We start from the raw sequence: 23473 nt of genomic DNA, 5'->3' as shown, positions 1-23473 counted from the left end.
ATCAGGGCAAAAGAGAAAGAAAGGGAAAAAATAATATTAAGCATTTTAGTTCCCAAATCTTTAACAAGAGTTTTCATATACTGATGAGCTATAAGGATACAAAAGTCAAGCATTTATATTTTTCTTATGTTGCACTCAAAATAATATTTTGAGTGAGATAATACTCACACAAAACAATTACTAGAAATCATGTATTCCTCAAAATGAACAATAACTGCTCTGGACTTTTTCCCCCTGGACTTTTCTCATTTGATGTTATCAAAAAAGGTAGAGAATACAATGCAAATCCCACTTTTAAAAATTATTTATTTATTTTGCAGCTCACTTTTTAAAGTTTTTTTTTTTTAATGAAAAATGGAAAGCTAATTGTGTCTCAAATGTTTGTTATGAATTCCTAAAGGAAAAGCTTAGCCAATGATGTAAAATTTTAAAATCTGGTGAATCTGAGGCTCTGAGAAAGATGTTTCTTTCTTTGCATCACCTTGAGTCCATCCTCCTTTTAGTCTGTTATTTTGTTTGCAGATACCATAGATGATGATTTAGATAGGGCTTTCAAACATACTTAACAATAAATTAACTCTTAAAATGTATTATATTATTGTTTCCATAATAAAATGTGATTAAGGTGTTCAAGAAACATGCATTCAGATACTTTTAATGCTAAACTTTCCCACTGATCTCTGAATTAATTTTGACCGACAAATAATATCAGCGTGGCACACCAATTGTGGATAGGTACCTAGTTTTGATAAGCTCAACAATTCAATGGTATATGTGAAAATTCAATTCTGTTAATTTCTAGGCAGTGACCTTCCCGTTCAAGATATGATTAGGCACATCCCCTGGAATGTCAATCATCAAGAAATCTCCATGACAATTTAAAAATCATATTAAAATATAAGCAGGTACTTGTTTACTAGCATTATATTTAACACTCCAAAAACAGCACCATTCAAAAGGAAAAGATGCCTGATTTGGAATAAAAAGATAAGTTTAAAGCCTGCCTTGCTACTTATTGCCTATGACTAACCAGTGACTTTAAATAAGTTCATCTCTTTGGGTCTCAGTTCCTTTTCTGTAGAATGAAGAACAACTTCACTTTCAGCAGAAGGTAGAAATTAAACCTAAATGACTTTCATGTAATGGCAAAGGGAGTTTCAGTCCAAGTCCTGTACCTTGACAAATGATATTTTAATTTCTTGCATATGGAGATTCTTTATTCTAAACACTAAGGGAAAAAATTAATCTGTTCATCTCTTGTAAACGCTCAGGGAAAAGTGACCTGAACAGGGTTGTACAAACTGCAAAATTATTTGCAAAAAGATAGCAGCTAAAACATGAGCGAATAATAAATTCTTGACTGCTCTGGGTTACCATCTTTCCAAACAACTTTGTCATTATATTGTGGCTTAAGATCAGGACTTTACTTAGAGCTCATAACCTTTTTTAAAAATGTGTTTGTGTATATAAATATGTAGAAAACAACATTTCAGAATAACTGGCCTCCTTCATGATCCCACATGTTTTTATTTTATGCATTTAAAAGCACTATTTTGACAAAATCATAGGCTTTGCCAGACACTCCAAAGGGTTGATAAATGAAAAAAAAATTGGCTTTTCTGGAGCTAACATTTACTTACATTCTTAGAAGCAAGGAAACTCATGCCTTTTGCAACCTGGTAAGAGAAACTCAACAGGTCTTCAATGTCCAAAGCCAATTCATCATCTTCCATGATGGCAGTTGTCACATCTCTCTCTATGTAGGAGCCTATTCAATTAGAAGAACTTTCAAGATCTCTTCAAAAAGTTAAATTACTGAAACCCAAAATAAGGACAGTACAGGAGGGGAGACCTCCTGGTCTCTACTTTGAATGAATGAAAACTTGGGATTTATTTAGCTTTTCCCTAAGATCTCACTACTAAAATACTAAATACCAAAAAGGCGGAGGAAGAACTAAGGGTCCAAAAAATCATCAGCCAAACACCGTATTTGGGTAGTGGTGGGAAAACTCAACAAGATATGCTTCTAAATACTATTTTTAAGCAAAGCAAATTATGTTAACATCAGAAAAAATCCAACATCTGAGAGTTCCTTTTCAATATAAGGGGTTAACAAAGGAGAAACAAGGATATCAGAAGTCCCGAATCCATAGATGCGCAGTTAGAGAGTTAACTCCAGACACTAATCTACCTTTTCTGGACGGATCTAACTTTCATCCATCTTGAGCCCATTCCAGTTGTCAGGGATTACATTCGGCAACTGAGATAATTTAATATTAAAATCCTCCTTGCCAACAAGTTGCTCCCATTAGTGACTATGCTCTCTTGGTAGAGAAGGGACTGGACTTGCAGTCAGAGGATCTGTTTTCCAAGTCATGTAGCCTATTTGACTTGACCTTCCTCATCTCTAAAACGAGGGGATCGGAGACAAGAGTCTTTCCCAAGATTCCTTCCAGCTCCCATTACAAAGAAATTGCCTTTGCCAGTTATTTACCCACCTACTCTTGTAGATCTCCGTTTGTCAGCTTTTGTCGGGACGACATAAGAAACGCCAGGTTTCATGTCCATATATTCATTAGCACCATCACTGTGTGCAAAAAAGCAAAGTTAGCATCTGATAGACAAGTGGTTCAGAGGATGTGACTGAGGGCCCCCTTCCCAGTTATAAGATAGTTTAACAATAAAGAGCTAAACTTAGAAGTATTTCTTTTCTAAATGGTACGTATTTCAAAGAACTAATTACAAACATCAAATCTAAAACTAGATTACAAAGAAAGAAAAAAAGAGAATGGGAGTTTATGAACCGTGACGTGAGGAAATATAGAAATTGTTAACATACAGATATTGATGAAAGAGCCTAAAATTGAGTTTGGTTTAGATAAACACCAATAATTTGGATGATTTTCTGAACCATCTGGACCTCTTGAATCTGCAACATTTGGCTGGAGACTCTTCAAGATTTCTAGTACTTCCTGCTTCTGATTTGCATGGAAACACCATGACAACCGTCTTCTGCACGGTATTCTGGTGCTTCCAGTCCCATATGGGATCCCAAAGCACAAAGTACATTAGAAAGGAGCAAAAAAATTTAGGCTCTATTAGATTTTCTCTCTCTGTCCTTCAACTTAACAAACCATGTAAATTATATATATATATATATATATATATATATATATATATATATATATATATATATATATATATATCTATACAAACACACACCAGTTTCAGAAATTAGCAAATATTCACCCTTTCACACAAATAACATGTACTCTAGAAACAAGGTTGGAGGGTAAGTTTATACTTTACTTTTATTTCATGTTGGGGGAACTTTGTTATTTTGTTAAAGGAAATTTCACTTGGAATGCAATATTAGTTGTCAATTTTAGTTTGAAGCAATTTACGGGTGCATTTCTTAAATGTCTTAAAGCAAAATAAAGTATCAACAGACATTGTTAAGAGTGCTCACTGTACTAGCAACATGCCAAAAGTGGATTTTTTGAATACATGAGCACTTGAGAATGTAAGCTCATTGGGAGCTTAACAGCTTTTTCATTTTTTTGTCTATATCACCGGAGTCTCGAATAACTGGGGAAAATTTAGTCGTTGGACTGGACTGAAGAAATTACCTAAGAATTAGGAGGATGGGCCTGCCTTCGTGAACATTATGTCCAAATATGTCATGGACACTATGGAAGATGACACAATTAGAGAGTCCTGCTGATATTCCACTAGAATTACTGGAACAACTGAAATCAAGCTGATTATGGAAAAGCTTCATGTGTGTGCTAAGTGGTGAATATTAAGAGTTGCATATGGAAGAAAAAAAATGACACTGTAAAGAAAGAAGTTTGGCAGTAAAGCACATGAGCCTCCCTTGGGAGGAATGGGAGCATTTTACTATAAATGTATGACAGTCAAAAATTAACTGGGACTACATGGTGTTAACAGTAATAATGGCCATTTATAGGATTGACTCATCTTCATAGTCTATAGTCAACATGGAAGTAGGGTAGCTAGCTATTTTCAAGATACATTAGGAATAAAGAAAAATGGGTGTTTCTATGGTACCTAAGCAAAGAGGCACAATATATAAAATAATAACAAATTTCAGGGTTGCAGAACAAAATCCAGGGCTTTTGACATTTTTGACATGAGATTTTTAAGGAATTTGTTGTAACAACTGACAAATCTCAGGACACAGGGAAGATTTTGCCTTTACAAAATTAGTAATAAAGAAACTCATGGTTAACAGAAAACATTATGGAAAGGAACAGTGTCAGAAAGAGACCAAAAAACCTATTCAATCTAAAGTTTAGGAAAGACTCATCTTAATAGTCTATAGTCATCATGAAAGCAGGGTAGTTATTTTCAAGATACATTAGGCATGAATAAAAATGGATGTTTCTATGGTATCCAAGCAAAGAGGCATAATACATAAAATAATAACAAATTTCAGGGTTGCAGAACAAAATCCAGGGCTTCTGACTTTTGACATAAGCTTTTCAAGGAATTTGTTGTGACAACTGACAAATCTCAGGAAAGCAGGAAAAATTTGATTTTATAAAATTAGTAATGAAACTCGGGGTAACAGAAATAACATTATGGAAAGGAACAATGTAAGAAAGAGACAAAATTCATTCAAACAGTCTAAAGTTTAGGAAATCTCTGAATGCAGGGGAAAAAAACACCAAACAATTTTAAAGAAGGCTGTGTGTGTGTGTGTGTGTGTGTGTGTGTATACATATATGTCAATATATCTATACAAATATATCTTTATGGCTTATGGATATGGATGTAGATTTAAATAAAGAGACAGAAACATCAAACAATTTGGATTACTTTCCAGGCTCACTTAAATCCCATTTAAGTGATTTATTAGTTTAGGTTCTGCATCTTAAGTCTCCCTTGGCTCATTTTTCAAAAAATAAAAAGTAAAAATCAACCTTGATTGCCAGCTCTCATGACCTCTTATGTCTCCTATGTACTATTTATGTAAATCAGCCTTACCATGAAGGCTCCTTTGACTGAAGAAGGTTCTTATAAAGAGCTGTTTCTTCATGTTTTGAGCAAATAAATGAATCCCGCTTTCTTCTCAAAAAATTCAAAAGATCGCCATAGCAACAATATTCTGTAATGACTAATGTGGGCCCTGCAGGGAGAGAGAAAGAGTTAGAAGGGGCCAAGTTTGTAGAGTAGCCACCCTATAACCAACTAAGTCAGATATGGATGCAGGACTCAAGCCTTCTGATAGCAAAGAATTTGATTTTTCATGCTCCTCATCCAAACAAAATAACAAACATGTTTTTATTGAACTGCTAGATAAGGAATGAAACAACTGAGTCTTTTTTGCCTTAATTTTCTTATTGGAAAATCCACATCCGGGGCCCAATGCATCTGGTTGGTTTTGCCCATATCCTGTCGGAAGTTCTTTCTTTCAAATATTATAGTATTAACGGGCTTCCAGCATCAATTCCTTTGATTCACTTCTGTTTACCACAGAATGTGACACTCTCCCCGTAATGTGATTGAAATGATGAAGGGCACATCTTCTGTGGTGTAATAATGAAAGCCGCTCGCGTGGAACAGCCTGCTGTGACATGAAGTTGGATGGGATTTTAAGAAATCTAATGGAAATATGGAAGTGGAGGAGCAGGACAATTGTTACCTGGTCAATTGAGTGTTCCTATTTTATAATTTTGTCACTCCGGCTCTAAATTAATAAATTAAGATTAAAATTTACTATTTTTTTAAAACCCACTTTCCTATGAATCTGACCTTAAGTATGCTTTGTTTTATATGTCTTACAGTCCATGAGGTATATATTTTCTCAACCATGGGGGCTGACTTTGTTGGTGTCTAAGCCCTTTCCAGCTCTGTCAGAATAAAGAAAGTATATATCCAAAGACCCCTCCAAAGTCATCAAGCTAAGATTCTTTTAAAAGAAAGATTATTTTGAAATTCCCCAAAGCAAAGCTTTAATGAGATAAAAGAATAGCGTAATGTCTCACGGGGAACTTTCATCAAATGTTCTGGTCACAAAGTTCCCTTCCTTTGCTAATTAGGCAATGAGGAAAGGATTCTAAATGTTACCTCCAATAGTGCATGCTCCAAGAAGATTCACTATATTCATGTGGTTACCGAGGTAACTCAGGACCTTCAGTTCAGACATTAGAGCCTCGCGCTCGGTCAAATGGGCGCTTGCTGGAATTAAAAACATCTTAGTTAGCAAGTTATATGTACAGCGGGACAATGACGCTACAACTCATCTGGTACCCAGGACACTTACGCTTCAGCATCTTCACAGCCACGGTCATCGCCGCATCTGACTTAAACAAGCCATAGGCAGTCGCCTCCACCACTTTCCCAAAAGCTCCTGCACCAAGTGTTTTCCCTGTAACAGACCCAACAGAGAAGGTGTTCTTGTTCTAAAATGCATGGTAAGCATGTCTTTAAAGTGATGGAGGCAAAGAAAGAAGGGATAAGAACAAGGTTTTGCAAGGGTGAAACTATCTTTGTATGTGTTGTGAAAATAAAATGTGATCCTGGGCAAGTCACTTAACCCCAATAGCCTCATCAATCAATCAATTAATCAACAGATATATAGATAAGTAACAAATAAATACAAAACTTTATAAAAAAAAGAAAGTGATGAAAGGAAGGAAAAGAAAAAGGCAATTTTGAATCCCACCCCCCTCTAGTTAAGGCAAAGAAAGAAAAGGAAGCCATTTAGAATATAATTTTCCCCCTTATAAACATCCATTTCAAATCAGCCTTCTTTCATGAGAAAAACAGAGCCATGATTTCAGGTAGACTGAAACAAAGGAAGTTGTTAGAATGATTTCCCCAAATTCACTCTGAGGCGTCCACAGAAAGGTTACATGGAAAACCCCGTTTCTCACTGACCAAAACTCAGCCTGTTTCTGGGAAACTCCCATTTGTGATCATAAGGAAGTTGTGTTGGGTCGATGTAAACATAGTTGTTTCCATTTATCTCCTCCACCACTTTCCACTGGACTTCATACATGGGTTTCTGTGGGTAAAGGAAGAGGAGGAAGGTATTATCCAGAGAGAAACCTCCCTCTCCGGGAAAAGCACTTCAGCCCTGTCCTTAAATCAAAGTTACCTGGAAGTACTTGTAGGTTAGAACTATGAGGATGATGCACATCAGTACCGCTGCGACCACAAAGCCAATCAGTAAGGGTGTGAACAGGGTATGCGAGGTGATTTGTTCTAAAAAGGAGAAAGAACACGGTGGGATTACAGCCCAGAAGCAACCATCCAATCACCTCTTCCCCCATGGAGTACTGCAAGTGACAACAGATCTAAATCTTCGGTCAATTCAACAAACATTTATCACTGGGAGCAAAGCACTGAGCTAGGTGCTGGGAGACATGGACAGAGGAACAAGCTAGGTGCTGGGAGATATGGACAGAGGAACACGGACTTAGCTCCCACCTGCCTGCAGAAGGCGATTCCCAGGAGAGGAGAAATGGGGGGCAACAGCACAGCCAATACTAGGGCAAGATCCCTTGCAGATGGAGGGATGGAGAGGGAGAAGGGAGCGACTTGGGAAAAAGGCAAAGGCAGGAGGTGGAGGGGGGCCCGATCCATTAGGTCCAGGTATGAGAGCTGTCTGTCCTTCCTTCTCAAGGAGAGACACAGAAGGGCTAAGGTAAAGCAGTTCTCTCCCTGCATCCCTGCGGACCGAGGAGGCTGACTAGTAAAGACACAGCATGAGATAAAAGAGGGAACGGACCGAACAAGATCCATTGACAAACAAGTTAAACACGTATTAAGTGCCAGCAGGATTCAAAAGCAAATAATGTCTTCCCTCAAAGAGTAACATGCTACCCTGTTCAAGATGCAAATATATTAAAGAGCACTACACATCCTAAGAGGCAGTCACACAAAAGGTTGTGTTAGGCAAAGACTGGAGATTTAGAGACTTGAAGAGGGAAAAGTTTCAGAACAGCCAATATTTAAGTGGAATAGTCAATAAGAGAGGATACAAAGATGGGGAGGAGCCTTTTGAGATGGAATAAATGTGTGGTAGATCAAATCAATATTGTTTCTCGGTTTCCTCCAACGACCAACCTTTCAATCCTGGTATTTACTCAAAGTTCCCTTTCTAGATTTCAAAAATCTTACTACTGTGTGAGAAAAGTTGTGTTCTCTAGTACTCTGCAGGAGGAAGGGGATATCCTGAATTACTTGAAGAGTTCTTTCCATTTCCATGAAGTTTGGATCTTTGTGAAATCCTTTTCAAGTTTTTCAAGGTCTTGGTCAAGAATTAGCAATGCAGAATAGTATAAGAATCTTTTCCCTCATTACTCAAAGACAAAGCTTTTTTTTTTTTTTAAATGGGGGGGGGGGGCGGGGGAAGGAAGCACCCTACTTACTAGTCCTTTGCCAAAACAAGGAACTAGAAGGGAAAACATTTTCAAGTCTCCTTTGTAAAACTCCTGAGGTTTTAATATTCTTTCTTCTGGGCTTAGCAACCTTGTGATCTGGTGTTCTTTCCAATAATGCCCTAGATGAGCTCCTTTGAAAAGAACATTTCCTCTTCTCTCATGATGACCAAGTAAGGGTCATTACAGAGTTTCCATTGTAGAGTACAATTCCATTACAGATAAAAAGAGACTGCCATGAACTACATCTTATATTTTTCTAAAGTGGTTAACATGACAACATTTTAAAAAATAGAAATATTTTTACAATCTAATGATTAAAATGAATAGAACTATCACCTAATCTCTTTCTCTATAATTGGAACATCAAGTCTCTCTCAACTACCTCCATTACCGGAAGGTCTCATGCTAAAATACCACTGGTTCAATAATCTTTGCAATCACCTCCTACCCCAGGTCAAAAATGATTTTTCCTCCTATCTTCTTCTTAGAGCATAATGTGACGCTGGATTTGCATATGTGCCATTCTATTCATCTTGTATGACTTTTAAAACTATACATATTATGTCATATCTTCCTTATTAAGCTAAGTTCCATGAAGTTCCATGTCATTAAAAAAAAAAAATCTTTGTATTTCTCCCAGCACCTAAAAGAGCTCTGCAAACATCAGGTGCTTAATAAATGTTTGTTGTAATTGAAAAACAACAGAGCAGAATTATGGAACTATTCATGTTTGCATAACCATGATTATATGGGGTGTCCAATAATTTGGTGACAATTTATATTTCTCCATTCTTTCCTCCCTCCACTAAAAGTCTTGCTAGGTAGGGAAACAAGATACAATTTTACTCAGATGTACAGAAAGGAAAATGGACAAAGTCAACATCAATCTTCAAATTCCCAATGATATGGTGACATTTCATGAAAAACACAAAATGAGTTAAAACTGTTTATGAAATGAAGTTTTAATACTGTTTGGGTCATTCAATACAATATGGTAAAAAAAAAAAAAAAAAAAAAAAACCAAAGCAAAACCAAAAAAAAAAGATGAGATGCGCTTAAATCATGATGGACATGGTGGAAGAGACTAAATATCCCCTTAAATTGCATTAAAAAGAAATATACCTTTAATGTTACCTTTAATAGCAAAGTTAAAAAAGGCTGAACTCTTGCCAACATCATTGGAAGCCTTACACTCAACAGTGCCATTGTTTTTAAATGTACTGGAATCAATGGTGCTTTCAACCACTATTTTTCCAAAGGGTGACAACATGGAAGAATTTATCTTCACATCCAATGGCAGAACGGATGCTGAACACCTAGAAGCAATTGACAATGATTCTTAGCGCATAAAAAAGATCTAGCATATATCCCTCTTTAAAGAATATTTCTAATCTATATTAGACTTCATATCTTATCATAAGCTTTTTTCTCTATTCTTTCCCCCCAAAAGCAACTAATTTTGAAATCAACATTTATTCCATAGAGGACGTTGCATAATTATTTGTATCTGTTCATGGGGCACCTACTAGGAGCACTTTCAATTTATCATTTTTAAAATTTAATACTCAAAAGATAGAAGGGTTTAGGAACCCTGTGATCTGATCTGGTCTACCAGATGGGAACCCACTGAAAAGAACACCTTCCCTTCCCTCATGATGATGACCAAGTGAGGGTCATTGGAAGATTTCCTTTGTAGGTTCTATTGTGGGGTATAACAATTCTGGTATAATCAATAGCCACCAAGTAGATCTCTTCGATAAAGAGAGCCTTAATTGATCAAAGATGGACAGAAGCAGCTACACCCAGAGAAAGAACACTGGGAGATGAATATAAACTGCTTGCATTTTTGTTTTTCTTCCCGGGTTATTTCTACCTTCTGAATTCAATTCTCCCTGTGCAACAAGAAAACTGTCCGGTTTTCTGCACAAATATATTGTATCCAGGATATACTGTAACCTATTCAACATGTAAAGGACTGCTTGCCATCTGGGGGAAGGGGTGGAGGGAGGGAGGGGAAAAATCGGAACAGAAATGAATGCAAGGGATAATGCTGTAAAAAAATTACCCTGGCATGTGTTCTATCAATAAAAAGATATTAAAAAATTAAAAAAAAAATCAATAGCCACCTGAGCGAGCATAGTTATCTCTAAAATATTAAAATTCTGCTAAATCATGCTAATACGCCCAAGATAGGTGAAGGGGAGAAGAATAAGAGAGAGACCCCCCAAATACAATATGGAACTATAAAAACTCAGTACCTAGATTAAAAAATGTCTCACATCTACACTAAATGTCCAAGACTACCTTTCTCATAGTCTTCACCATAAAATACAATGATTGGACTAGCCAATATAATACATTTTTGTCTCCCCCAATTTCAATTCTGAAATTGTGATTTTTGAATCACAAAATTATTATTTTTGCTGACAAATTATGTTTTGAATCTAATCATAATAATTGTTATTATTAGCACATAATTAATATTATTATAATAAAACAATATGCACCAATTCATGTTTTAGCCTTTAGATAATAAAAAAGTCAATTTAAGTTACAAGTGGTTTTGCTGTAGCTCAGTTTTGTTATAGCTGACTCTTTCTAGGACTCTATAGTTGGGGTTTTCTCAGGAAAGATACTGAGGTGGTTCGCCATTTCCTTCTCCAGTTTATTTCACAGAGGGGGAAACTAAGGCAAACAGAGTTAAGCAACCTGGCCAGGGTGATACAACTACTGTCTGAGGCTGAATTTGAAATTAGAAAGATATGAGTTCCTAATTTCCCAGTCCGGTGCCCTATCCACTAATTCTGATGCTTTAAGTGTGGAATGAAGCAAATAGAACCTCTAAATAGGAACCCCCAAATAAGTACAAAAAAATACTAGATGTGTTCTGTTTATGTTCTATGTAACCATTCAAGGAGAGGAGTCTTTTTAATACCCAGCTTACAAATAGCGTCTGTACGCTTGTAATTGCATGATCATTATTTTTTGGCAACTTGGTAATTAACTTCTGAAGTAATTTTTTCATGATCACTTCAGCCACATTTCCCACATATATTACCCCCTGTGTATAAAATGGAAATCTAATTACTGTGTCCTGGAAAATTGCTTTATCTACCTGCAGGCTAGAAATTGCATGATAAATCCAAAAAGATAACCACCAAAATAGAGAAGTCATTCAGTAATCATTTTTCTGGAAACAAAATTGCAAAAATTAGTATCTACCAAGGAAAACACAGCAATTATCCACCCCCTCCACTCCAATCAAAAAGCTACGCCAATAAAAAGAAAAATCAAAGATTTGTGTGTGTGTGTGAATGTACTCAGAATTCAACTGAACAGAAGTTGCTCCTTTTGAATTTAAAGTAGTGCCAAAAATAAATCATCTCACCTCTGAGGCTCAGTTCCTGGACAAAAATACCAATCTATTGTAGGTTCGGGATACCCCGTTGCCACGCACTGGAGTAGACCATTCATGAGTCTGTCAGAGGTAAGAATCTCTGGCTTTGCTGAAAGAGAAGAGAAATAAGCACAATTCAGTCTGCTTCAAATGTTCACTTGCTCAAAAGTCCCCTTCCTTCTTTATCACAGGTTCTCAGTGCTAGAAAATATCTTGGCAAGGGAGGAACTTCAGTAGACAATGAAAGAAGGGCAGAAGGCCTGAGCGAGAGCGAAGAATGGGTATATGACTGTGGGTAATATGTTACATATATCTCTCTGGGTCTCAATTTCTCCATTTATAAAATAGGGCTAAAAACTACCTAAGCAGAGTTGTAATTGTGAGTGCCATACAAACATCAACATTATTGTTCCAAAGTACAAAAGCAGACCTAATAGATGGAAGTTTAAGGGAGGCAGTTTGTAGCTCAATAAAAGATAGGATTTGCTAAAAAAAAAAAAAAAAAATAATAATAATAATAAATAATTAGGGCTATCCAACTTGCCTGATGAGGTAGTGAGGTCCCCTTCATTGGGAATGTTCAAGTAGAGACTGGATAAAATTCTGGCATAAATGCCATAGAGGAAATTCCTACTTTGATTGAGAAACTAGACTAAATTACCACAAAGATCTTCAAATCATAAATGAGCAAAGCCCTCATAGAGGCTATCTCCTTGATATTTTCCAGATAAGCAAATAAATTAAGGGACCTCCCCAAATCCTTTCCAAATCTCTCTTTTGGATTAAAAAGGTGTTCATCTTCAGGGCAGGATTCCTAAATTCCCACAGGAATTAAAAAAGACTGAAGAGAGGCAGATGAGAAAATCTTTGAATCATTAGAGATATTTTTTTCCCACAAACACAGGATGGCCTCTAAGGTCCCTTTCCTAGCACTACTATTTTCAACATAAAAATATTCAAATAATTACCATAATGGAGAAGAAGGTATAGGGGAATTTCTTATCTCATATTTTATTCCAAATATAGATAGGTTCTTAACCAAGAGATAAGCAGATCAAGTAAAAAGTAAGTTTGTGCTACCAAGAAGACCCTGAAATGACACCTTTTAACAATGACAAAGAAACCTGGAAAAATGCTCAATTTCCTCAAAGATTCAATATGGTGTTCTTCTCAGAAGTCATTGCTGGTCTAGGTTTTGCTTGTTGGTTAGTTTTGCCCATCCCTGTTATTTAATTTAAACAAAGAATAATTTACACGGAAACTCCCTCCCCCTCTACAGAAAGGCTATTGACTTAGGAAGGACCCACTAGATGTGCTTAAATATTGGAATGTCATCTTGGGAAAAGATAGATTAAACTTGGTTCTTTTCGCTCCTAAATAGAGCAATGAGATGTAACATCAAGATAAATTTAGATTTAATGTCAAGGGAAAGCAAAGCAAAAGCAAAATCAACTTCCTATCAATTAGAATTCTTCAGGAATATAATTCAATCCATGAGGATTTTCAAGCAAAGGCTGGATGATCCCTTGAGTAAAGAGATTCCTTTCTCAATTCCAATCTCCCTGGCTACAAAACCTGCTCTTTTAACCTCAATGTTAACAATATTTGCCCTGCAATCATTATATTTTCAGATGAGTTGTTGGTTTGCATAAGTTGCTCCTCACCAACAAACAACATAAAAATTTAACATTATCAGCACTTTATAGAGCTTCAAACAATATTTATATGGGGACTAGCTTAATGATGATTTTTCACACGCCTACATCCACAAAGCCAGCCATTTCTTAGGTGACTTGAAATCCTATTTTTCAGCATCTGAAAGCTGTTATTTTAAAGAGGGCAGGTATGTCATTTTAGTTCCACACATTACGGGTGGCCGCGGCAATATTATTTAAACAAACAGCCTATCCTGGATTTGCAATATTACAATGTTGCTAGCAACTGATAGAAAAATGTGACAAAAGAAAAAGGATTGAGATTTTAATCTTTGGAAATTTATTTCCTGAAAGGGCGGACACACTAAGAAAATGACAATTTCTTTGTAGGAGGATTCCAGCGACTCGCCTCCCCCCAAGCAATATGTCTTGGCACATGGATAGCATACCACCCGATCGTTTAAGCCTGGTGCTGTTGGGGGGCAGCCCATGAAATCACACACACACACACACACACACACACACACACACACAATCGGGTTCTCCAGCAATCCGAAGGTGGGCACTCTCAAGCACTGGAAGCCCATGCCAGCTTTCACAAATAGAGCAAGGAGACAAAGCAACATACCATGCATGCATCCATCTGGCAAGTTTCATTTAATTATCCCAGCCAACAATGTAATTGGGCTGAAAGTAGGGCATGGTGCTAGCATACTGGAACCTGGGGAGCACATTACATTCCCTCCAGTTTGGGGTATGGCTGCTCCAGCTCCGGTCCCATCCCGAGTGACAATCATTCAAGTCCCCAAGAAAGACCAGCATAATGGTGTGGAATAAAGTATACAAGTGCCCAGTATGGACCAGGCTGTGGATGGAAAACTCTGTATGAAATAAACGTCTCACGTAATCAGAATGAACCAAGGATAAGTCTTTAAAAATGAAAAGCTAAGTTTCTCTGCAGACCATAAGTCTTCTCTCAATGCATTATAACCCATTAAATATGCATTTCTTTTTTAAAGACATATGATCTATATTGGACTGCTTGCCATGTAAGGGAGGTGGAAGAAAAACTGGAACACAAGGTTTTGCAAAGGTTAATGTTGAAGAATTACCCATGTATGTGTTTTGAAAAATAAGAAGCTTTAATAAAGAAAAAAAATGTCATCAAAAAGAAAAAAACAAAAACATATGATCATTTGAAAAGACTACCAAGATCTGATTTCCTAAGTATTCTCTAATGTGCAAGGGTACAAGAGGCACTTTAATTCTAACAAGGATAAAGAGAGTTGGAAATGTAGACAAGGTGTTTAAGTAGCTCCTTGAAAGCAGGGACTGTTTCAATTGTTGTCTTTGTTTTCCAGCAGACAGAAAATAAATTTCATATGTCCATGCTGATTGATATTTTTCCTACGCAAATAAAAATGGCACTGTAGAAAATCAGGGTATATTGCTCTCTTCAGCACTTCCAGTGACCATGTCATCCTACTGCCAATCAACTACCGATCAACTTTTGCAGGTATTTTTCAATATTCTCTTGGTTAATAAATTAGTAATATTATTAATAATATTAATAAATAAATCCCTTCTTAAGCTGCAAAACTGACCACATTACCATGAAGACTGATGCTACAAACATTTCTCTTGACTAAGAGGAAAAGATGGGATTCTGATAAATGTTCAGAGTAAAAATCAGAGGAAAAAATTTAAAATCAAATTGGAGCCCCAATATCTAATGGTCAAAGTATAGGAATAAATAGTTCTTAGAAATTAAAAAATATTCTCAAATTTCAAAGGCATCTCCAATTCACTAGTAATAAGAAATACTAATCAAAGAGAATTGGAGAATAACTACTTTATTTTCAGTTCTTGTCTACTGCAAAAAGTTCTGCCATTTATACTTTGGTATTTTTATTTCTGACTTTATTTCTACGTTTTGTCAAAAATGACTAATCGGGGTATGGCAAAAATCACTGTACTAGAAGGAATGATTAATAAAATGAATTCAGAGGAATACAGGAAAACTTCTATCAACTGATACAGTGTAAAGTAAGCAGAACTCCAAATACACAGTATACACACTAAATTGCTATCAACTGATACAGTGTAAAACAAGCAAAACTCAAAAATATATGTATATATACATATATACACACACACATATATACACATATACCAATTTCTATTAACTTTGGCAGTGTAAAGTAAGCAAAGCCAAGAAAATACAACACACACAGTGACTACAACATTCAGCAGGGAGAACAAAAAACCCCAAATTTTACAATAACCAAACTTGGTCTGGGAGAAGAGATGAGAAAATCTCTTTTCTGTGAAGATATGAGGACTCAATGTAGAATACTCTGTACATTATAAGTTCCAGTTGATGTTTTGATTTTTTTTAATCACACCACTATTTTCTCATCTTTCTTATTTAAGACAATAGTTGGATCAGTGGTGGAGATAGGATGGAAGAAGAGGGGCACATTTAGGCATGACAATCATATAAAAATAATTAAATTAGAGCTAATCAACCAATAGGTCCCCGGAGGATCTGAAAGGCCTTTAGGTCACTAAAATCTTCCTAACCATACACATAACCACTTTCTCTTAGCCAAAGCTGATGAGAGTACCACTTCTTATCTTAGCCAATCACTGATATATCAAAGATCCTCTACCAAAAAAAGGAGTTCAAAGAACACAGAATTATAGATTTCAAGTAGGAAGAGATCTCAACCTCAGCTTATTTTACAAATAAAGAATCTGAAGGCAACAAAGTGCTTTCACCCAGGATCACATAAATAGTGGGGAAGGATTTAAAACTAACCAGTCTTTTGAATCTGTTCTCCAAATAATAATTAAGAAAAAACTTTCATTATTACTTGAACTTCAACTTACTCACAATTAGTAAAAATTGACAGTGCTCAGATCAGATAAATAATATAGTTATTAAAAATAACATTTTTAGAAAAATTAGTTTGGGCAATAATTCTTTCTATACATTGTAAATTAGAATGATATGATAATTTACCTTCAAATTCCAGTAAGTGATTTTTTTTAATTCATGCAAAAATATACCTCAAACCTTAATTCATTTCCTGAGTAGTAAGGGTGCTTCCCAGAATTCAGGTCATCTTAAAAAAAAAAAAAAAAGCATCACCTCCTAATTGAGGTGACTGTTCTAATAGGAGCTGAAGAAGCTCCTCTAGTCCCCAGGTGAAATGGAAGATGGATGTGGTTACATGGGACAAGATGTCCCCAGAGTGCCACAGTGAGGTATTTGTGGTACCAAAGTAGCTGAGATGGGCACATACTGATAAATTTCCGACAGACACAATATCATGCAATTACTGCTGTGGCCAATGAGCATGAACTTGTAATGAAAAAGTCATTAGTTGGCGATTCCCCTCCCACCCTCAGGAAATGAAGTTGTGATGTGAAATACTCAAAACCAAAGTTATTACACACTTGATGATCTTATACTAAAACTTCTACTTAAATTTCAACTAGGCACTTCTGTGAATGGTGGAGGGGAAGGAGTTTGAATGAAAAGGAAAGTCTGGGTTCTGATTCCTGCCTTGCCACTTGAATAAAATGAAATGTATAAAGTGCTATGTTTAATCCATATGGGGTTATTTTTCTTGGGAGGAGAAGGAATAGGTAAAGAAAGGAGGGAGAAAAATTCGGAACATAAAAGTCCTTACAAAAATGAACAACAAAAACTATTCTTTTCATGTATTTAGAAAAATAAAATACTACTATTGGGGGAAAAAAGAAATTTATAAAGTGCTGACTAGGCATAAAGCAGTAGTAAGTATTAAGCATTCAAATAGAAATTATGAACCCCGTTCTCACAGAGGATATATTCTAATAGGGGAAAACCACCCATAAAGAGATTTTAGGTCAGACAGAAAAGCCCCGTGGTCTTTAAGAGGGCAAAGATATTGTAGACGCTAATGCGTCATCTTTAATGTTATTTTCCACCGAAAAAAGCACATCATGAACCATTTAACAGTCCAGAATCTTTAAGAACTTTCTTTTCCAAGCAGGATGAGCTACTAAGGTCAAATCACCACCAGAGCCGCCATCGCCATCACCTCCCTTTCACTCCAAGGTTTTGAATGACTACAAGACGATTAAGTAGTCATTTGTTGTTGGATAAAACACTGATTTTCTCTGGGTCTCACTCAGTTTCTGTAAAATTAAGGGGAAAAGGGGATTGGAAGAGATCATTCTTACACTCTCTTCTCGCACTAGAATTCTTGTAGATGGCCAACTGCTTCGAAATGCTCTTTTATTTTCTTGTCACTTCTTTGGTTATCCCAGTAATTACAGGAGCTGCTTGCCACTTCAGTCTCAATAGTGAGTTCTCCACACACTCCCAGACCCATATCTGAATCTCAGGCTCTTTGCCAAAGGGATAATAAGGATGGCTGGTGGACAGATTGAAATCTTATACATGACTTTCTACAGTATCAAAGAACGGGATAGAAATAGAGTGGTGATGATCAATTGCTGGGAAAGCTGAATAAACTTTAGTAGACGAAGGAAGGGAATGCTATTATGAAGTAAATTGGTAAAAAACTGATGGGAGGATAAAATAAGCAGAAACTAAAAAACACTACACACAATTACTAAAAGGATGTCAAATCGCAAGACTACTAGAAGGAAGGGAACTTAAGTAAATTAAAAACTATTAAGAGAAATCAAAAACAAATAATGAAACACAATCCCTTCTCTCAGCAAAGAAAAAGGACAGATTACACAGATTGTCAGACAGTGTTATTCAATGTTTTTGCTGAAAATTTTATTACAAGAAAGGAAAGGAAGTGTGCACTCTTTGAAGGGAGAGTAATATTTCCAAAAATTTCTAATGAAATTGAAATGAAAAAGGCACCTTTGACTAGGCTTAAAATAAGTCACAGGTCTATTTTACTTATGGGTCTATAGATGTCTTGCAGTGCATGAATGGGAAACTCTATTAGGAGGTCTTAACCTAGAGCTAGAAGAGGAAGGGGATAGGGAGTTTTTAAAAAATATTTTAATAAGTACATTTCAATATAATATTCTCAGTGCTAGGTCTAAATGATATTGTATACATTCTATAAGAAGTAGAATTTGCATTTTTATAGAAGCAAATCCGGATTTCGTTTGGGTGAGCCACAAGCTATCTCAAGAATCTTGGAAAAGGAGATACAAATAAAATAAAATCCTCTATAATTCTATGTATTATATTTTATAAATTCTAAAACATCATTCTGAGAATGGATCCCTGGGCATCATCAAATTGCTAAAGAATCTCTAATATAGAAAAGATTAAGAATGTTTGATTTGTACTTTGAACCATTCTTGGGGTAATATATTCAGTGAATTTACCTTGAATATCTTCTCCCCTTAAATTATTTATACCATCCTTTACCTGGATTTACCTTTGGCAAAAATAAGCAAAAGCAGATCAGGTTATGTGAGGGGCTTAAGGGGCATAGGAAATTTTCTCATCAAATGGCCTCATTCTGGGCAATTTATTGCTTTGGCTGCTTCAGTATACTTTATGATCTATAAATAATCACTAACACCAGACAGGATGTTAATTATATGGTGTAGTGATTCAGAAATAATACATTATTTAGCATTTCCTCAAATTGTTTCGAAAGCCTCTCTAACAGCTAGCCATAAACGGAACGAAATCAGTGGTTTTAGGAAACGTTAATTTAATACCATTTTGGAATCCAATCTAACTCAACATTTATGATGTCTTATGTGACCCCAAGGATGGGTGTACGGTTCATTAGTTCTCAAGTTCTTCATCATCTTGCCCTACTTCCACTGTTAAAGAGTTAAGTATGAGAAAATGGGGTACTACAAAAATGAAGAGAAATTCAATTATGACTTCAAAATAACGTAAAACTATGAATTTGCCCCATATGATTTAATTAAGGCTTTTAAACCCAAAGTGATCTATGACCTCAAAGTGGCATCAACAAGATACCAAAAGCACTATTCAGTCCTATTTCTTTAATAGTAGGAGCTCAGTTATATAGATCTTAAAAGTTATGAAACACTTTCTTCACTACGACCTTGTAAAGTAGATATTATAAGGGTTCTTATTCAAATTTTATGGTGAAAATCAAAGCTAGGGAAAAATCTTAACTCAACTAAGCTCTTAAATGCCAGAAGAGAAAAAATAATCTTAGATTTCCTAAGCCCAAAGGGGTTCGGCCGACCTTACTATGTGTTCTTTTAAAGCAGGTGTTCTTACACCTGGGGTTTTGTGTATAGATAAAGGGGCCCATGAATTTGGGTGGAAAAATTAATCCTTAATTACCTCTGAAATTCAGTATTTCCTAATTATCTGAAATGTTATTTATTTGAATTATCTGAAAATGTTATTCTGAGAAGGGTTCCATAGACTTTGCCAGCCAATAGGGATCCATGACACAAAAATGGTCAAGAAACCCTATTTCAAGAAAGTTGCACATTCTCAAGGGGAACAGTCACTGAATTTTAAATGTTAGTTTTCAAAATGCTCAAAGTATAAATATGATTCAAAATATAAATGATACCAAGAGATAAATTCGAAACAAAATATTTTGTTTATGGAGGTAGCATTAAAACATTAAAGCTGATTGAGCTATGAAAAAGGTAGAAATGAGCTTTTCATTCCACTCTTAGGACTAGATCAAAAGGATATTCTATATTTAGGAAGCAGAATTTGCATTTCTATAGAGGAAAATCAGGTATGGTATGGAGAAGGCATTAATTCACCTAAGGGTCACTTTTTCCTTACCTGTAAAAAGGAGATGCAAATGGAATAAAATCATTCATAACAAAATCTGGGATGAAATCACTTCCTTTAGAGCTTACTTTTTATAAGTGTATTGGCCCTTATGATGAAACTACAAGCAATTCCAGGTGATCCAAAGCTAAGCCAGTGGGATGCAAGTCCTTGACAGGATCTTCCAAATTAGAAAGGCTTCAGCACCTAGAAAGCTTCTGAGAATTAGCCCAGGACAATCTGGCTTGTTAGTCAAGTCTAAAAGATAATGATTTCTTTTTTCATGTCACAGCAGCTCCTAGATATTATCTACTAATTGAGGTAGCATGGCATAGTAAAAATAGCCACTGAACTTAAGAGTCAAGCAAAGACCCAAGACCTCAGAGCATTATTAAGCTGGGCAACATTGGGCAAGCATTGTACTAGTATGAAGGCCAGTTCCCTCAGGAACCGGGAACAAAGGAAAATGTGCATTTCAAACCTTAAAGTGCTCCGTATCAGCTATTTTGAAAGATCATGTCATAATTCAAAGCATGTTGGGTCTTAAAGTCAATGGAAAGTCTGAATTCTGTCAATTACCTAACAAAGACTTACAAATCAAACCGTGGCTGGAGGGCTGACACATTTTGCTAATAACTAAGCAAATTCAAGAGAGCCTGGATTTTGAGCACAAAGGGGCAATACGGTCCATCTAATAAAACTTGCTAATTTTATAAATGACAAAGCCAAAGTTCAAAGAGCAGATTTCATTTAAAGCTCATAAATGACTTGTAAAGTTTCCTCAAAAACTTATATATGGCTTCCCAAACATAAACTGGATTTTCAATAATCTAACTACTACTCCAAATTAGATTTACCTGTAAGAAATCTAGTGAAAGTAGAAAATGAATATGAATATGTACTCAACACCAAATATTAGGAGTTTAGAATTCAACATAAATGTTGCCATTTAATCATCATCATTTAAAAAGTGGGCTTTTCTCTTTAGAGTAGCAAAGAAGGGAAGGGAATGCAGGATGGCCAATTATGGCTATTATAATGATGTTAACAATTTCAAGTTCTTTTATTTTGAAAAACAAATGGAAAAGGCAAGGAGATGCCAATTAGTGGGGAATGGGTAAATGAAATTTGGTTGAGAGGAGAAAAGAAATCTGATTGATATGAAACACTTCAAACTGAAGCAAGCAGAACAAAAAATTGATACATACAGTATCTATACCAACACAATTGGAAGTAAATCACCAATAAAAAATCCCCCAAACTAGTGATACTGTAATGATAATAGTTAAGGTTGGCCATCATGCGTTCTCCTCCCTTTTTTTCAGAAAGGGAGACCTGGAGGTGTGGAATATAGCATATACTACCACTATTGGTTGATGTGATGATTTTAACAAACTGCTTTTTCTCTTAATTTTTGTTGCAAGGTGATGGTTCTCTGGAGAAGAAGGGAAAGATAGAGGAAGCTATTTTAAAAGGAATATTTTACAAAAATCAGAAATAAACATTTTTAAATTTACATTATTTTTTCCTCTCTCCCCACCCATTATTAGAACCCTGGAGACAACTGACTTGACCCTTCTGTTAATGTCTCCCCTTGCATAAAAAGAAAAATTAAGCACAATCATATATATATATATATATATATATATATATATATACATATACATACATACACACACACGCACACACACACATATATAGATAGATAGATATATATATATATATATATATATATATATATATATCATATGTCCAACCCTTTAAAGTGATATCATTCTTAACTGGGCTCCTTTATACTTAAACTTTAAACTAAATGTAACAAAAATTATTCTTCATGATTAATATATTCAGATGAAAACCATGAGACTGGACAAAAACATCTTGAACTTAAAAAAAAAAAAAGCCTCATCTCTAAGGCAATGTTCTTAACTCAAGTAAAAATATCTTTCCAATTAAAAAACAAAACACTTTACATACTTTGTAAAGAACTGGGAAACATTCCAGGATGGAGAAAGTTCTCAATTTCCTACAGTACTGATACTTCTAGGAACAAAACTCAGCTCTTGAATACTATAGCTCTGGACAATGCTCAGGTTCAGTGTTCTTTTCAAATCAGAATCAGAAAGTTAATGGGTTCTCAGTCTGGGTGGGAGCTGGCATCTTGAAAGGAATTTCTCTTCTACTTCCCCTGATAACAGCTTTTATTCTTGTTCTTCCAAGTTCCTCATTGGTTTTAGTTGCAGTCTGCCGACATCCACAATAAGCCTTGTCATTTCCTACTCTGTTAACCTTCATTTTCAATTCTTAGAGGCTTGTCAAGTCCTACATCTTACAACCTTATACAGCAATGCCAGAGGAGTTTGGGTTTGAAGGAGATAGGCTTGTTTTTTGGAAAACTATGGGATTATTTCAGAAGCTTTGAGGTTTCCTAATGGCAATCTAGGGCTTCTTAAACTCTTTCCACTTATGATTCCATTCTTTTTGTTCAAGACATTTTTATGTGATTCTGGGCTATAGGTGTATAAAATAGGTATATAACTCAAAACATTTACTGATAATAAATCATAATTTCATGACCACCACATTCAGTTATAAGACCCCATATGGGACTGTGACCCATAGCTTTGATCTAGCCTGTTCTCCTATTTCTGTTTATTTCCTGTTGTCCATTTGTGCCATCTGTCCCAAGAAGGGGGATAAATCAATTTCGCGACCACCACCTTCAGTCATAAGACCCCATATGGGATTGTGATCCAGTGTACCAAGCTTTGATCTAGCCCGTTCTCCTATTCCTGTTTATTTCCTGTTGTCCGTTTGTACCATCTGTCCCAAGAAGGAAGGCTGATGAATAAAGCCCTGGGAACTGTCCATCCAAACACAAGTGCTGGTCTGGCTACAGATACTTTTCATCCATACATTTTTCCAGCTCTTTTGGATGGGTACCAAGCTCTTTTCTACTGAACCAGCATAATGTCATTAACACAGAAAACACATGAACAACTTTATTAAGTCTACCATCTTCTTCTTGGACTTTGTAACGCGTCTATTCCATCACAGTAGCCAAGACCTTTAGCTCTCAATTCCTTATTTTATATCTCACCCTAATGTTTATGATAAAGGAAGTCATTGAAAATCAAGGTTATTTCAGATATAAAGGAATATCAGGATTATTTCAAATATAAAGGAATATCAAGGTTCTTTCAGATATAAAGGAATATCAGGGTTCTTTCAAATATAA

The 23473-nt window shown here is 35.7% G+C and overlaps 1 protein-coding gene across 2 annotated transcripts in view; it reads right to left on the bottom strand.

The window, feature by feature from the left end:
- Positions 1-23473, bottom strand: part of KIT (KIT proto-oncogene, receptor tyrosine kinase) — an 83328-nt gene that overhangs the window by 7164 nt on the left and 52691 nt on the right. The window contains exons 8-16 of one of the 2 annotated variants that reach the window (XM_051964306.1): positions 11803-11920; positions 9537-9730; positions 7127-7233; positions 6907-7033; positions 6290-6394; positions 6094-6204; positions 5011-5152; positions 2499-2587; positions 1641-1768 (exon numbers count right to left, since the gene is read on the bottom strand). In XM_051964306.1, coding sequence (XP_051820266.1) covers positions 1641-1768; positions 2499-2587; positions 5011-5152; positions 6094-6204; positions 6290-6394; positions 6907-7033; positions 7127-7233; positions 9537-9730; positions 11803-11920 — 1121 coding nt within the window. The remainder of the gene's footprint in view (positions 1-1640; positions 1769-2498; positions 2588-5010; positions 5153-6093; positions 6205-6289; positions 6395-6906; positions 7034-7126; positions 7234-9536; positions 9731-11802; positions 11921-23473) is intronic. The other variant, XM_051964307.1, reaches the window with a different exon arrangement.

This window comes from Antechinus flavipes, chromosome 6 (genome assembly GCF_016432865.1).
Source record: "Antechinus flavipes isolate AdamAnt ecotype Samford, QLD, Australia chromosome 6, AdamAnt_v2, whole genome shotgun sequence".
Classification (NCBI taxonomy): domain Eukaryota; kingdom Metazoa; phylum Chordata; class Mammalia; order Dasyuromorphia; family Dasyuridae; genus Antechinus; species Antechinus flavipes.
Note: the sequence above shows the minus strand (reverse complement) of the source record. Positions and strands in the feature narration are given on the sequence as shown.